This window comes from Colobus angolensis, unplaced genomic scaffold (assembly GCF_000951035.1).
Source record: "Colobus angolensis palliatus isolate OR3802 unplaced genomic scaffold, Cang.pa_1.0 Scaffold12, whole genome shotgun sequence".
Taxonomy (NCBI): Eukaryota; Metazoa; Chordata; class Mammalia; order Primates; family Cercopithecidae; genus Colobus; species Colobus angolensis.
In genome coordinates, this window is record NW_012113141.1 from 11,536,011 (window position 1) to 11,551,893 (window position 15,883).

Here is a 15,883-nt window from a genome sequence, read left to right on the forward strand (position 1 = left end):
CCCCTTCTCTACTAAAAAAAATACAAAAAATTAGCTGGGCGTGGTGGCGGCGCCTGTAGTCCCAGCTACTCAGGAGGATGAGGCAGGAGAATGGCGTGAACCCAAGAGGCAGGGCTTGCAGTGAGCCGAGATCACGCCACTGCACTCCAGCCTGGATAAGAGAATAAGACACTGTCTCAAAAATAAACAAATAAAAATAAATAAATAAATAAATAAAAATTAAAAAAAAAGAAAACTGCTCACTTTTTGGAAATGAAAAGTGAAACAATCTGCTAAAAATTCACACTGAGTCAACCCATGCATACTAGAGGGAACAAACTCACAACATGGCTACTGGCAGGCAATTCATCACACGATTAACCAGAAGTTAGCGTCTCATGCTCCGCAGCAGGCCTATGAGCACGGGCATCTGCCTCTGGCAGGGACCAGGGCTCAGTGCCATTCAGGAGTACCTCTGTCACCTCAGCTCTGATACGGGCTAGGGCTGGAGAACATTTCACGGGCTCAGACACATCTGTTCTGGCCAGTGGATTTTGGACCCTCTCGGCAAATCTGAGCTCATCAGATTGTGAGCTGCCGGTGGCAAGGACATGTTTAGTCATCCCTGCATCCCCAGGATCTGTGGACTGTGTGACATATGGTGAGGGCTAAACCAGTGCTCACTGAATAAACAAATGCTGCCGGGTAGGAGGTCACCTGTTAAAGCTTTTCAAGGGCAAGAAAGGAACCAGTCCAAAGCAAAGCACAGTTTGCCAGAACCGGGACAGAAACCTGCTCTTTCTGGTGCTGGCAAATGCTGGGGTGCTGCTGGAGTGGGCCCTTTCTGTTGGCGTTCACAGTATGCTAAGCACGTTACCTTGTTATAGCTCTCACAACCTGTCTCAGTTAAGTCTTCGAGGACAAACAGATAAATACGTAAACATAAGCGTGAAGAAAAACCAAATTACAACTCTAATTTGTTAGTTAAAAAAAAGGAATAGAAAGCCTTTGGAGGAGAAAAACAGACAAAGGCACCCAACCTTGCCACACTCTTGATTTTAAAATCTGGAAGAGTCTCTTTTTCACCTTTCATACCTTGACACATGAACACAAGAAGCGAGGAGCTTTCTTAACACAAATATTTAAGCTTCACTTGCTGTTTTTATTTTTGATCTACTGAAAGAGATACATTCTTCTTTGGCCTGCTGATCTTGTGCTACATTTGAATTACCAATTAGTACACAAAGGAAACCATTTACTGATTTCTGTATCCCTTTGCTTTTGATCCTAACCATGATTATAAACATGAAGGAGCTGCCTGAGCAGGTCAGAACCATTTAAAAAAAACAAAAAACAAACCAACCAAAAAACCTTAAGAGGGTATCAAGGTAATAGCACCCTGGAAGAACAGAAAAGGCTGATTCAATGGAGTTTTGATCCATAAAATGGCAAAAGAAAGAGCAGTTTAAAAGGTGTCAAAACAAGACTACTACTACTAATAATTATTGGGATTCAGAATGATTGAGGGAAGAGTTGGCTCACAGGATAGAGTGGGTAGTAGGCTGGTGTTGGGACAGGGCTTAAACAAAATCAGCATTTTTCTTCTAAAAGGGGAAAAGAACATTTTTCTTCTAATAGGGAAATGGCTTGACTGAAAGACATAAACTAAGAAAGTCAAGAGATAAATTCTGCATGTTGGCTGGTGAGATTTTGCCTTGGCCATTTTTGAATGACTGCCCGTCATTTTTTTTTTTTTTTTTTGAGATGGAGTCTTGCTCTGTTGCCCAGGCTGGAGTGCAGTGGTGCCATCCTGGTGTACTGCAACCTCCACCTCCCAGGTTCAAGTGATTCTCCTGCCTCAGCCTCCCAAGCTGGGATTACAGGTGCCTGCCACCATGCCTGGCTAATTTTTGTATTTTTAGTAGAGACAGGGTCTCACCATGTTGGCCTGGTTTCAAACTCCTGACCTCAAGTGATCCACCAGACTCGGCCTCCAAAAGTGCTGGGATTACAGGCGTGAGCCACCACGCCTGGCTCATTCTTGAACTTTTTAACAAAGGAACAACTCTACCTTAAAAAACAAAAACCCAGCTTATAAAATCCACTTGACAGTCCTTGGCAAACAGAGTTCTTTACAACAGCCAGGCTGGGTGCAATGGCCAGCACCTGGCAGAGCTCACCTGCAGAAAACTGTCCTGGCAGCAGAGGAACTCACTCTTCTTCATGATGGACTCTGTGGTCAGGATCAGCTCGTTTTTGCTGAGAGCAGGCTCACTCGGACACGGGAAGACTGCCTCAAGTATTAAAAGAAATTATATTATGTGTAGGGGCCACAGAGAGGGGGCAGGAGTAGATGACAGAACTTATAAGGGATAAAATGACCTTACCCGAGGTAAGCTTTTAGCAACCTGTGATTTTTCTTTCAAAACAATTTGTGGACTCTACCTTTCATGTGAAGATGAAAACTGGATCAATGGAGACTCCATCCTATGCAAAAATTTCTGGGCTGTTCAGCAGGTGTTGTCCCATCACTTCCCAGCTTTCGCCACCTCCCCGCTCCCCATTAGATTTACACTAAAAATATAAACTGTTATTTAAAAAACTCAAACATTTCAAGAGTGAAAATACTCTCCCACTTCTCAAGCTCATAAATTTCTTTTTTTTTTTTTGAGATGGAGTCTTGCTGGATTGCCAAGGCTGGAGTGCAGTGGCGCCATCTCAGCTCACTGCAACCTCCGCCTCCCAGGTTCAAGTGATTCTCCTGCCTCAGCCTCCCGAGTAGCTGGGACTACAGGCATGCACCACCATGCCCGATTAATTTTTTTGTATTTTTAGTAGAGACGGGGTTTCACCATCTTGGCCAGGATGGTTTCGAACTCCTGACCTCAAGTGATCGGCCCGCCTTGGCCTCCCAAAGAACTAGGATTATAAGTGTGAGCCCTGACAGAATTTCCTCTTTTTTTCTCTCCTCTGCTTTGTCCAAGTTGACTCAATGTTTTAATGGCTGCATTATTATTCTTTTGTACAGACAGACCATCATGTATTTGAACTATCCTCTAGTGATGGTTTGCTTTTACTGTAAGCAGCCTGGAAAAAACATTCTTGGCATAGTTAGACCATTTCTAGAGGACAAAAGGAGTTTCTGTAAGGGAAACTGCTGGGTCAAAAGGGACACATATTTAAAACTCAGACTGATACTGTCCAACTACTCTCCAAAAAGGTTGTTCCAAGTTATATTCTCAAAGTATATGAAGTGTGCCTGCTTTTCAATACCCATGACTTACAAAACTGGTCTCTAGTGCGCTCTACTTGACACAGAGAGAAACCAAACAAAGTCCTCTTCTGCTGGCATTTGATTACTACCAACATTAGACTTTCAACTGAAAACAACTTTTTTTTTTGTCTTTTTTTTTTTTTTAAGACAGGGTCTTGTTCTGTCACCCAGGCTGGAATATAGTGGTGAGATCAGCTCACTGTGGCCTCAAACTCCTGGGCTTAAGGATTCACCTGCCCTAGCCTCCTGAGTAGCTGGAACTTCAGGTGCATGCCATCATCCTTGGCAAATTCTTTTTTTGTTTTTTGAGACGGAGTCTCACTCTGTTGCCAGGCTGGAGTGCAGTGGTGCGATCTTGGTTCATTGCAACCTCCACCTCCCTGGTTCAAGTGATTCTCCTGCCTCAGCCTCCCGAGTAGCTGGGATTACAGGCACGTACCACCACACCCAGCTAATTTTTGTATCTTTAGTAGAGATGGGGTTTCACCATGTTGGCAGGATGGTCTCCATCTCTTGATCTTGTGATCCGCCCAATCTCTGGCTAATTCTTTTTTTTTTTGAGACAGTCTCTCTCAGTTGCCCAGGCTGGAGTGCTGTGGCTCGATCTCAGCTCACTGCAAGCTCTGCCTCCTGGGTTCACGCCATTCTCCTGCCTCAGCCTCCCGAGTAGCTGGGACTACAGGCATCCGCCACCATGCCCAGCTATTTTTTTTGCATTTTTTTTTTAGTAGAGACGGGGTTTCACCGTGTTAGCCAGGATAGTCACGATCTCCTGACCTCGTGATCTGCCCACCTTGGCCTCCCAAAGTGCTGGGATTACAGGCGTGAGCCACCGCGCCTGGCCTGGCTAATTCTTTAAAAAATATTTTTTTAGAGATCGAGTTCTTACTCTGCTGCCCAGGCTGATCTCAAACTTCTTGCCTCAAGTGATTCTCCTGCGCTGGCCTCCCAAATTGCTAGGATTCTAGGTGTAAGCCACTGCGCCTGGCCTTTTTCCTTTAAATATTGGAAATTTAAAAAAAAAAAAATTGTTTTTTTCTTTTTTTATAGAGATGGGGTCTCACTTTGCTGCCCAGGCTGCTCTTAAACTCGTAGCCTCAAGTGATCCTCCTGCCTTGGCCTCCCAAAGTGCTGTGATCACAGGCATAAGCCATTGTACCTGGCCCTTCCCTTTTAATATTGGAAAATTATGCAGAGTAACACAAAGAAAAAAGATACTAATCCAGTGCTTGGGATTATAAATACTGAAGTATTTATTAACTGCAAGTGATAGTCCAAACAGTACTTCCATCCTAAAGAAACATCCTTAAAAACACTCTAACCCCAGATATAATGCTAAATCTTACTTTGATGTTGTCTAGAACCCTTTTAAACTCCAAAGGTTCATCTTTTCCCTCCATAGCTGCAGGATCTAAGCCATCTCCTCCGTAAATGAACTGGATAATATCGCCAGTAGAGCTTCGGACTGTCAGATCATACTGGGAGCAAAGATCTTCAAGAGATTTGACAAGCCTTCGCTAAAGGAAAAGGAGGAAAAAGCTCAGCTGCTTTGGGAAGACTAGCCACATGTGGAGAGGATAAGATTTGCAACTCAGGAGTCTCAAGGTTACAAGCACTTTAATCACATAAAAATACTTTATTAGAAATCCCTTAAAAAGAGTCCTCTCACCCCAAGAACAAGAGCAAGAACGTCTTACTAGCCTGTGCAGTGGGATTTGGAATATGCTCCAACCTCCAGCATTTTAGTGTATTTTAGAACACATGCAACTTAAGCCCCATCACCCACAAAGGACTCTGCAAACACTGTTTTCCTAGGCTGTTTTACCTTCCTTCTCTTTCTCCCTAAGGTATAAATTAATGCAATAGCTTTGCATTTCTAAACAGAACTTAAGCCAGGACCCCTGCAGACTTCAATATGAATTACAAAGGATCAGGTGCAGCCCCTCTTCTGGGACAGAGGGGGAAGAAGAGAGAACAGGAACAGTATTGTGTCAGAACCAGCAGGCAGCAATGGCTTCTCAAATCTGCTTAGGGAGAACCGTCCACCAGCTGAACACTCCAGCCAGCAATGCTATGGTAGCTCAGTGAATTAAAGAGAAAGGAATCTTCCTCTAGGCAACTTCAAAACAAAAATCCCTTATGCCAGAACTAATTTGGTTTACGTTAACACACTGCTCTGGCAAAGTCATACTCTCTAATTCAAAAAGTAAAGACAAAAAAATTAAGTCAAAACACACATTATGGCAAGAGTGGTAAAAGTATTTCACAGTCTGTTGAGTTTCTGACAAAAGCAGCATGCTCCAACACTGAAGGGTAATTTCCCTTCGAAAGATGATTAATTGTATTCCGTGGATGACACACAAAAAAAGATGATTAAAAGTATCAGACAATGATACACGAGGTACAGGAGAGATGATGGAAATAGGCGTCTACTGATTTGGAAAGAGGTGTCCACTGTCACACTAATCACAGTGTTTGTTCTGGCCCACTCATTCACATCTCTGGTTTATCTACCCTGGTTTTCCCGCTTGCAAAGGGCCATGCTTCCACAGTAGCGAGAGAGAAGACATAAAGCTACAGCAAGTTCATGGCCCAGCAACTTGTAGCATTGACTTTATCTGGTGTTTTAAGTAGTTAAAAACATTATTTTAAAAAATGAACAAATTGTTGAGTAGGGAGTACAGGGACTGAAAAGACATCTTTTGCCTGTGGTCTTATGGAAGAACATTAAGAAGATGTATTTTTCACTCCTCAGTCATTAGGGGTACTTTTGTGACAAACTTTGAGAAGCACAAACGCTGAGAAGCCTCTAGTTTAGCCCTGTGCCCCAGAGTCTATTATCTCAGAGCTATACACTCTCTGGGGAAACGCTTTCCTTCTAAGCATCCAAGCCCTGCAGCAAGCACTGGAATAGGTCATTAGAGTTAATTAGAATGATATTAATAATGAGTTACATAAATAGTTGCAAAGAGAGAGGCAGAGGCCTTGCAATAACCTACATTGTCACGTGTTAGTAAAGCAAGGCTTAGTGAGGTTGAATGACATATCCCACAATGTACTTCCAGTCATGTTCTCCTCTAACAGCGCTTTGCTATGCGTGGCTCTGGCCTGGTCTTGATCATCATAAGATGATTTGGAACATGCTACATTTTTTTGGTTGTTCATTTCCAGGGCATCTACCTTTCTTTTTTTTTTTTTTTTTTTTTTTTTTTTTTTTTGAGGCAGAGTCTCACTGTGTTGCCCAGGCTGGAGTGCAGTGGCCAGTGGCGCGATCTCGGCTCACTGCAAACTCCACCTCCTGGGTTCACGCCATTCTCCTGCCTCAGCCTCCCGAGTAGCTGGGACTACAAGCGCCCGCCACCACGCCCGGCTAATTTTTTTACATTTTTAGTAGAGACGGGGTCTCACCGTGTTAGCCAGGATGGTCTCGATCTCCTGACCTTGTGATCCACCCACCTCGGCCTCCCAAAGTGCTGGGATTACAGGCTTGAGCCACCGCGCCCGGCCCTACCTTTCTAATTTTTTCCTTTTAAATTTAACCCAAGACTATATACCTTACAGCTCATGTGCAAAACATGCAAACACTCAATAGTCAAAACCCACAGAGCCCTGCCCTGCTCTGTTGCTAATGGCCTACATTTCTTCAGGTTACCTGCATGTATCCAGTTTCAGCTGTCTTTACAGCCGTGTCGACTAGACCTTCCCGGCCGGCCATTGTGTGGAAGAAAAACTCAGTTGGTGTCAAACCAGAATAAAAGCTATTAGCCACAAAGCCTTTGGCAGCTGGGAGCTAAAGAGAGGTAGAGAAAAGAAAAATCAAACAAAAAAAGTTCAAGGCCCACGATTCTGAAATCCACTCAAATCAGAAAATGCCCCACCTTGAGACTATAAATACCTGGCCAGTATATTCTCACAAAATGGCAGGCTTTCTATGCCCTTTCCTGATGGAGAAATACTTTATACCAGGGACAAGGAGAATGAGGGCCCAGCCCGGGCTGGTGCTGGTGCCAGTGGCAGGCAAGTGGCACAGGAGAGGGAAACCTAAGATCTGGCTGTTCTCCTTAAAGTAGGCAAGCAGTCAAGGACCTCAGAGGACACCCTGTGGATGGAGGCTGCCTGCCCATTACCTGGGAAATGACACCTTCAATACATCCTTCCTGTGGGCCAGATCTGCCCACCTCCAAAACATAGCCATGCATTGTTAATATCTACAGGGTTTCATTCTGGGCACTGAAAATGTTCTAAAAGTAGATTATAGTGATGGCTGCACAGCTCTGTGAATATATTAACAATCACTGAACTGTATGCCTTACATGGGTAAATTACATATGAAGCATAATTGTAATAATTACACATGAAGTATATATATATTTATTTATTTGTAGAGATGGGGTCTTGCTATGTTGGCCAGATGAACTCCAGGCCTCAAGCAATCCTCTCGCCTTGGCCTCCCAAAATGCTAGGATTTCAGGCACGAGATACTGTGCCCGGCCAGAAGTGTATCTTAATAAAATGGCAAAAAAAAAAAAAATACATATATAAAACTCCACATGAAATTGGCCAATAGTCTTTGATCTGACTTGGTCTGTGTTCCTTGGAGGGAAGCGTACATGAAGAGGTCTTCACAGTTCTACCTGATCTGCTACTGCTTACCTTTGAGTGTTTTTCAAAGTGAGGCAAGGATCTGTTTTCAAAGCCGTCTGGCACTCGAGAGCCACTGATGGCCTGCTGTCCCACACAGGCAATCATCTGTGATATGTTAATGAAGGAACCTGGGGACATGGGCCAGAAATGTAACATTCATTTACCAAAATAACACTAACTGAAGTGCATGCAGATCGGAAGGGTAAAACAGGAATAGGCCCTTATGCTCAACAAGGTCATGGTCTTGGAAAAGCAGAAGACAGAAATACAATCAAGACAACAAGGAGCTGTCAGGAACCCAAGAAAGGCGGAATGAAGGCGAGAGGAGCCAGGAGCATACGTGGGTTGGAGGAAAGGCTGGGGAAGTGACAGGTGAGTCTTCAAGGACGCTTCAGCAAGTCCAGGTTGGACTCCTGGAGGACATTATGATTAGGACATAAAGGGAGAGGGGGAGGAATTCCCAAGTGGGTGGGAAAGTGGGAAGCAAGGACAGAGAAATGGGAAAGTGTGGGCTATGTCCTGAGGGCAGGAAGCAGGAGAGCAATGGGGTGAAAGGCAGCAAAGTTAAAGAGACTGGACTTTATCCTGTTAAAAAAAAAGTGTACAGAAATAGAAGCACAGAGGGGTTGAACTGAATGTATTATCATAAAACCAAATGCTTTGAGGGCCTCGGTATCTACAAAATTAAAGAATTCTGCCACATCATTAAGTACATTAAAAAATCCCTGGCTTTCTTTCTTCTTCAACCTGCCTGACTTGCCGGGCTCAAGTGATACTCCCACCTTAGCCTCCTGAGTAGCTGGGACAACAGGCACAAGTCACCATGCCCAGCTAATTTGTTTTTTGTATTTTTTCATAGAGACGCGGTTTCAGCATATTGCCCAGGCTGATCTCGAACTCCTGGGCTCAAGCAATCCATCGGCCTCGGCCTCCCAAAGTGCTGGGATTATAGGCATGAGCCACTGCATGTGGCCTCATCTTTTTTTAAAGACCACGTTTGCTCAAAGCACCCTCAAACTCAGAATCTACACACATTACCAACAAGTTCCTCCAAAGCAGTTAAATTTCCCAAAATGCAAATAATTAAGTCTGATTTAAAAAGATCCCCTTAAATAAATGAAATGCCTGTTTGGAGTTGTGACTATCACATTTTCTGGAGCCAAACAGCCTGTACGGAGAACACACTGCCAGCAGGTGAGAGAGGGACATGCGCACCTTTGGAGCCACACAGAGCCATGGTGAGGGGGCTGTTGCTCTTGTCCAGCTCCCGGAGGCAAGCGCTGCCGGCGTGGTCACGGATCACAGACAGCTCCTTCAGGATCAGTGCCTAGTGGGAGAAAAGGAGATCCTTGGTGGGTTGTCCTCATTGCCTCTGTGGATTACAAATGTTCAATCTAACATTTAAAGAAATTTGAAAATACCGAGGCAAGATGCCCGATTTCCGACCAATAAATGTTTCAGAACCTTAGAGGAGCAAAATGCTCTGGCTATACGAACATGTGCATCTTCTACAAGGTTCTAAAATCGGTGTATAAGGCAAAAAGTTTTCCTTTTTTTTGTTTTTGTTAGAGACAGGATCTTGTTGCTGAGGCTGGTGTACAATGGCATAATCACAGCTCACTGCAGCCTCAAACTCCCAGGTTCAAGAGAGCCTCCTGACCCAGACCCCTGAGTGGCTAGAACTACAGGTGTATGTCCCTACCAGGCCTGGCTAATTTTTAGATTTTTTTTGTAGAGATGGGGTCTTGCTATGCTGCCCAGGTTCGTCTTGGACTCCTGGCCTCAAGGGATCTTCCTGCCTTGATTTTAGGCATAAGCCACCAAGCCTGGCCTAAAATTGACAGTAATAAAAACTTGAAAACTCCTTTAAGTGGCCCATAAGGTAGAATGTATGGCTTTGTGTATACTATCCAACAAAATATCTGTATATAAATAGCTGTGTGGACACACACGTGCACCCCATACAAACGTATAAGATAATATGTGGTATGTAAAAGAGAATTGCTTGCACTGTTTGTAAATTTGTCTACTTATCCTTGCCAGGCACACATCTGAATGTCCACAAGCTAGGCATGTGATGAGGTGACTTCACAAGAATATTCCGGCTCATGAGCTCATCCACACAGTTACTCCTCAACTTACAAACTAGGATGCTGAATCAGTTAAGAGTCTGGTTCCAAGAAAAACTGCTGCTGCCGAGGCCTCAAAAGTAATTTTCTAGGAAGTACCACCGAGGGGTATCCTTTTCTCTCTCTTTAAGACTCAGTGAAAGTAAGATTAAGAATGAGCTAATGGTAAATACCTCACACAATTCTGGTTTCTCCCTGCTTTAGAAAATGTATTTCACCAGAAAACTTCCCAATGCTTAAAGAGCCTTTCTTCCACACTCAGGTGAATCAAAGCTCAGTGCCACAGGTTATCGGTGAGGCAGAAGATGGCCAGGCGAAAGCCTGGTGCACTCAGACTGCTGACCTGGGTGCTCCAGGGAGTTTCAGGTTCTCACAGGCTGGTGGTGATTCTGATTCTCACCCATGCTGGTTGAGATCTTAGCTAAAATAGTTTCAAATGAGGGGCAGCAGGCTGGGGATGTGACTATTAGATATGAATTCTCCCTCTTCTGCATCCAAGTCTCTTTCAAAGACCATACATTCAAAGAGCTGTGGTGAGGCTGGGCATGGTGGCTCATGTCTGTAATTCCAGCACTTTGGGAGGCCGAGGTGGGTGGATCACCTGAGGTCAGGAGTTCGAGACCAGGCCAACATGGCAAAACCCCGTCCCTACTAAAAATACAAAAAAAAATTAGCTGAGCGTGGTGGTGGGTGCTTGTAATCCCAGCTACTCAGGATGTTGAGGCAGGGATAATTGCTTGCACCCAGGAGGTAGAGGTTGCAGTGAGCTGAGATTGAACCACTGCACTCCACCTGGGTGACAGAGTGAGACTCCATCTTAAAACAAAACAACAACAAGAAAAAAACTGGCTGGGTGTGGTGTCTCATACCTGTAATCACAGTACTTTGGGAGGCTGAAGTGGGCGGATCACTTGAGGTCAGGAGTTCGAGAATAGCCTGGCCAACATGGTGAAACCCCGTCTCTACTAAAAATACAAAAATTAGCTGGTCGTGGTGGCATGTGCCTGTAATCCCAGCTACTCGGGAGGGTGAGGCAGGAGAATCGCTTGAACCAGGGAGTCAGACGTTGCAGTGAGCCAAGATCATACTAGAGTGCTTCATAAACTATGAAGAACGAGACTCAGTCTCAAACAAAAACAAAAACAAACCGAACCCCCAAAAACCAAAGAGCTGTGGTCTCAGTTTCTACTTGAAGGATGTTGAAAATAGAAAAGGCAAGAGTACTCAAGTACCAGTTAGAGAAGGGACCTGAGTGTGCCACCAGAACAAGAGCAACCCCATGTGGCTGAATGAACAGATAGCTATGTTTTCACCACCTGGATGTGAAAGCTAGGAGGGTCACATGAGGATCTGATGAAAGGCCCTACCCTCAGGAAACAAATGAGGATACACACAGTGAGCCCAGGGCCCCAACAGGGCAGACGCCACTACCTTGACTTGCCCACTCCTTTGCAACCTCTCTTCATGGCTCAGCCCAACCCCAGAGGGCACCACCTTAGCCACTGTGCACAGAAAGGGGCGACCCTGAACCAAAGGGCCAGGCTCACCTCCAGGGTCTCTTCAGCAGTGCAGCCAGGCTGCTGCTGCAGCTTGCCTGTGTTCAGGGCTTCGATGTACTCATCACATTTCTTGTAGCCGGCATTCAGCAACTCATACTTGGCCTTTAGCAGTCCTTGGCCAGGTGTGACATCACCGATCCCAATTGAGAAACCACGGTTAGCTGTAGAGTTGGTAGAGCAGGAAGAAAGGGCCATAAATGAGACTCTGTAAACCCACTAAATATAGTTTATGCCTGCTAGATATAGTTTGTACTATATATAAACTATGTATGTATAGTTTAAAGTATAAAAAAGTTTATATCTTCACAGAATTCATCACAATTCAGTTAAATAATGGCTTTCTTTCTCAGTCATTAGGGAGTTACACAAATGACTAAGACTCAACTGACTTCTCTCTGAGACCTTACGAACTGGTGGGGAAACACAATACTGTTTCCAACTATTATCCAAAGCAGAGTGACATTAAACACTAAAGGGTGGCCTGAGGGCTGGGTGCAGTGGCTCAGGCCTGTAATCCCAGCACTTTCGGGGGCTGAGGCAGGAGGCTCGCTTGAGCCCAGATGTTTGCGATCAGCTTCATCTCTACAAAAATCTTAAAAAATTAGCTGGGTATGGATGGTGGCACATGCCAGTAGTCCCAGCTACTCGGGAGGTGGAGGTTGCAATGAGCCATAATCCCATCACTGTGCTCCAGCCTGGGCAACAGAGCAAGACCCTGAGTCGCACACATACACACACACAAAGTATTCTACACCTTTGATGGAACTAGGTGCCACCAGTGATCCTAGCCACGATATACTGCATGTAGAAATAAAGTGAGTGAATGACGGCTTCTGGCTTAGCAGGATAGGAAGGTATGACCAACAAGTACCTGTAGACGAGAGGATTAATGGGCCTGGAAAGGCTCAGAAATGAGATCATTAGGTTCTGCAAATGCTGGAGATGATGAATGTGCTGGGAACAAGGAAACCTAGTGGAAAGTCTGTATAAAGAAGGCTCCAGGCCCTTAGTCCTGTAGGAGATGGGAGTTCATTCCCAGTGAAATGGAATCAGAGAGGCTCTGGGTCTGGGGATACCAGGCAGATGAAATAACTGTAAACAAAAACACTGAGGGAAAGTCGGTGTATTCCATGCTGGAGAACACTAAGCCTGATTCCCTGTCAGCTCCCGGAATCCCAGTAGCCAGGTCTCTACCCTAAGTTAGGAGATGGAGACTGCAAAAGACACCTCTGGGAAATCAAGCTTCCCTAGAGAAAAGTATTATGAATAAGGATATTTGGTAGCCCCTCAATAAAAGACTTTTTTCCTCAATAAAAAAACTGAGAGGACCATCAACCAGTCAGCTCCATTTCCAATCAATGTTTCAGTCCTTACTCCTGAAGGACCACCAGATATTTGAGGAAAGATTTTAACATGGAAGACAAAAGACACAAATGCACAGGAAAAAGAAACTAAAAGGACACAGAAAATTCAGGAAGCAAATATAATAAAACTATGATTATTATCTCAGAGTGATCAGAGAAGATACATTCAGGGATCAAAACAAGAAAGCTTTCAAAACAAAACAGGCCGGGTGCAGCGGCTCATGCCTGTAATCCTAGCACTCTGGGAGGCTAAGGTGGGTGGATCACTTGAGGTCAGGAGTTCGAGACCAGCCTGGCCAACATGGTGAAACCCCGTCTCTACTAAAAACACAAAAATTAGCCGGATGTGGTGGCAGGCACCTGTAGTCCCAGGTACTCGGGAGGCTGAGGCAGGAGAATCACTTGAACCCGAGAGGCGGAGGTTGCAGTGAGCCGAGATCGCATCACAGCACTCCAGCCTGGTGACCGAGCAAGACTCCATCTCAAAAAACAAAACAAAACAAAACAAAACAAAACACTGCCTGTGAAGAGGAATATTGAAAAATAATATTGGAAATTAAATACATAATAGTGATAAAATTTTAAAAATCAATAGAAGTATTAAAAGATAAAGTGAATCTAGAATAAAGAAATGGCAAACAGAAGATAATTAGATAATTAATCTAGGAGTTCTAATATGTAATTAACAGAAGTTCTGAAAAGAAAGAACAGAGAAAGTAAAAGAGAGAAAATTATTGAATAAATAACATAAGAAAATTTCCAGAATGGAAGGACACACAGTTGCAGATTAAAAGAGATTACTGGGTGCTTAGCACAATGAATGAAAAAAGACCCACACCAAAGGTATATTGTTGTGAACTTTCAGAGTGAGAACAGAGAGGATTCTGAAAGTTTCTAGAATGAAAAAAACAATTCAAGGGCCAGGCGTGGTGGCTCCTGCCTGTAAGCCTAGTACTTTGGGAGGCGGAGGCAGGTGGATCACTTGAGCCCAGGAGTTCAAGACCAGCCTGGGCAACATAGTGAGACTTCGTTTCTACAAAACTTAGTTGGGCATGGTGGCACGTGCCTGTAGTTCCAGCTGCGCCAGAGGCTGCAGTGAGCCAAGATCACACTACTGCACTCCAGCCTGAGTGACAGAGCAAGACCCTATCTTAAAAAAAAAAAAAAAAAATCAAATACAAAAACTGGAGAATAAAAATGACAATACCCGTTAACAACAACTCTGAAAACAAGAAGAAAGTAGAGCAGTACCTTCAAAATTCTGAGGGAAAATAATTTTCAATCTAAAATTGTATACCCAGGCAAGTATAAGAGTGGAATGCAGATTTCTGGGGCATGCAAACATCACTTGACACATGGCACACTCAAAGCATGAGCAAACAAACAAAAAAAATAGAACAGTGAAAGCATAGTGGGCAAACGCTGAGTAATTCTGGAGAACTGAATCATGGGCAGCCCCAAGTGTTCTAGTGCTTCCACAGGTACCTTGGAAGCAGCCCATTAAGGATGTTTTATAATCTAACCCTGTCTGGAAGATGGTAGGGAGCTATTGCTGGTTTTGAGAAGAGAACTGAAAAGCAAATTCCAATCTGTTGTGAAACTATTCAGTAGAGTTAATTTCATTAATAACAGCACACATGATTTAGCCTGGAACAAGTATCTTCTTCTGTGTGTATATGTGTGGTGGGGATGAAATGGTAATAAAAGAACAAAATAACATAAACCCTTAAGACTCTAACAACTACAGCTTTAACTAAAAGGAGGATGCTGAGATACTCACACAGGTAGACAGGAGCCAGCCTGGCGAGCCGTGACATGGCATCTGCAGCTTCATTCTGTCCCCAGTCTCGCAGCAAAATGTAAAAAATATTGTTCTTGGATCCTGACCCTAGGGTTCCTTTGTCCATGCTGCCACTCATCAACTCACTGTTCTGAATTGTAACATCTGGAAGAATGATTATATATTTAGACAAACAATTATTTATTACTTTGCTTTAATTCCAAAATGAATTTGGGACAATTGAGAAAATATATTCCCATACTGACAGTTAAAGCAAAACAAATAGAAATTCTCCTCAAAGTTTTTTTTTTTTTTGGAGGGGGGCGGCAGTTAAAGGAAAACCTGGGAATTTTTGAAAAATATAAAAACTCCAGTTATCGTGTAGTCCTAACCCTGAAATATACCAGTTGACCCTCACTCTCCTCATCTGTGAACTGTGGGTAACAGTATCAGGCACTTGTTATCTTTATGTTATGGGATATTTTGAGCATCAGAGGAGACAACATACAGTGAAGTGCTCTATAAACTGTACACAATTTGTTACTCATATATTAAAAATGAACAAAGGTACCATCACGTACAGCCTATACAACAACAAAATGAAATTCATATCCAAAAAGAAACAAAACATAGTCTAAAACAAGAAGCTGAAGTATTTTAAAGATCAGACAGCATATTTCCAAAGAAATAAGCCTGAGGAGTATCAGTGCCCTTCAAAACATTTGCTCTTCATTAGAAGACAGCAGAAATCCTGACCTTCAGAAGAACTCTGCAACTCAGTTCTTTAGTACAGAGTCCTGGAGTTCCACTTCTAGTCCCGAGGTCTCGCTAGCAAAGCCCATTCTAAATCAGTGCTACTCAAACTAGGCTGCTGGGGAGCTGCTTGGTAGTGGTCTGGGTGAGCCAACGCGCTCACATCAGAAAAGTAACTCAATGGATGCTGGCTAAACAGCAGTGCTCTGTGGACTACACTTTGGGTTGAACTGGTTTAGATGGACTCAGATGACCTGCATGTAAATTCTTTCCCTGGCTGGGTGTGGTGGCTCACACCTGTAATCCCAGCACTTTGGGGGGCTGAGGTGGGAGGATTGCTTGAGCCTAGGAGTTCGAGACCAACCTGGACAAAGTATGGAGAACCTGTTCGTCTTAAAAAA

General features: G+C 43.9%; 1 protein-coding gene across 1 annotated transcript in view; it reads right to left on the reverse strand.

The window, feature by feature from the left end:
* POLR3A (polymerase (RNA) III (DNA directed) polypeptide A, 155kDa) overlaps positions 1-15,883 on the reverse strand; it is a 48,735-nt gene that overhangs the window by 15,737 nt on the left and 17,115 nt on the right. Inside the window, exons 12-18 of the mRNA XM_011929689.1 lie at positions 14,730-14,894; positions 11,574-11,746; positions 9,113-9,224; positions 7,907-8,025; positions 6,906-7,043; positions 4,600-4,770; positions 2,160-2,273 (exon numbers count right to left, since the gene is read on the reverse strand). Of these exons, the coding sequence (XP_011785079.1) occupies positions 2,160-2,273; positions 4,600-4,770; positions 6,906-7,043; positions 7,907-8,025; positions 9,113-9,224; positions 11,574-11,746; positions 14,730-14,894 (992 nt within the window). The remainder of the gene's footprint in view (positions 1-2,159; positions 2,274-4,599; positions 4,771-6,905; positions 7,044-7,906; positions 8,026-9,112; positions 9,225-11,573; positions 11,747-14,729; positions 14,895-15,883) is intronic.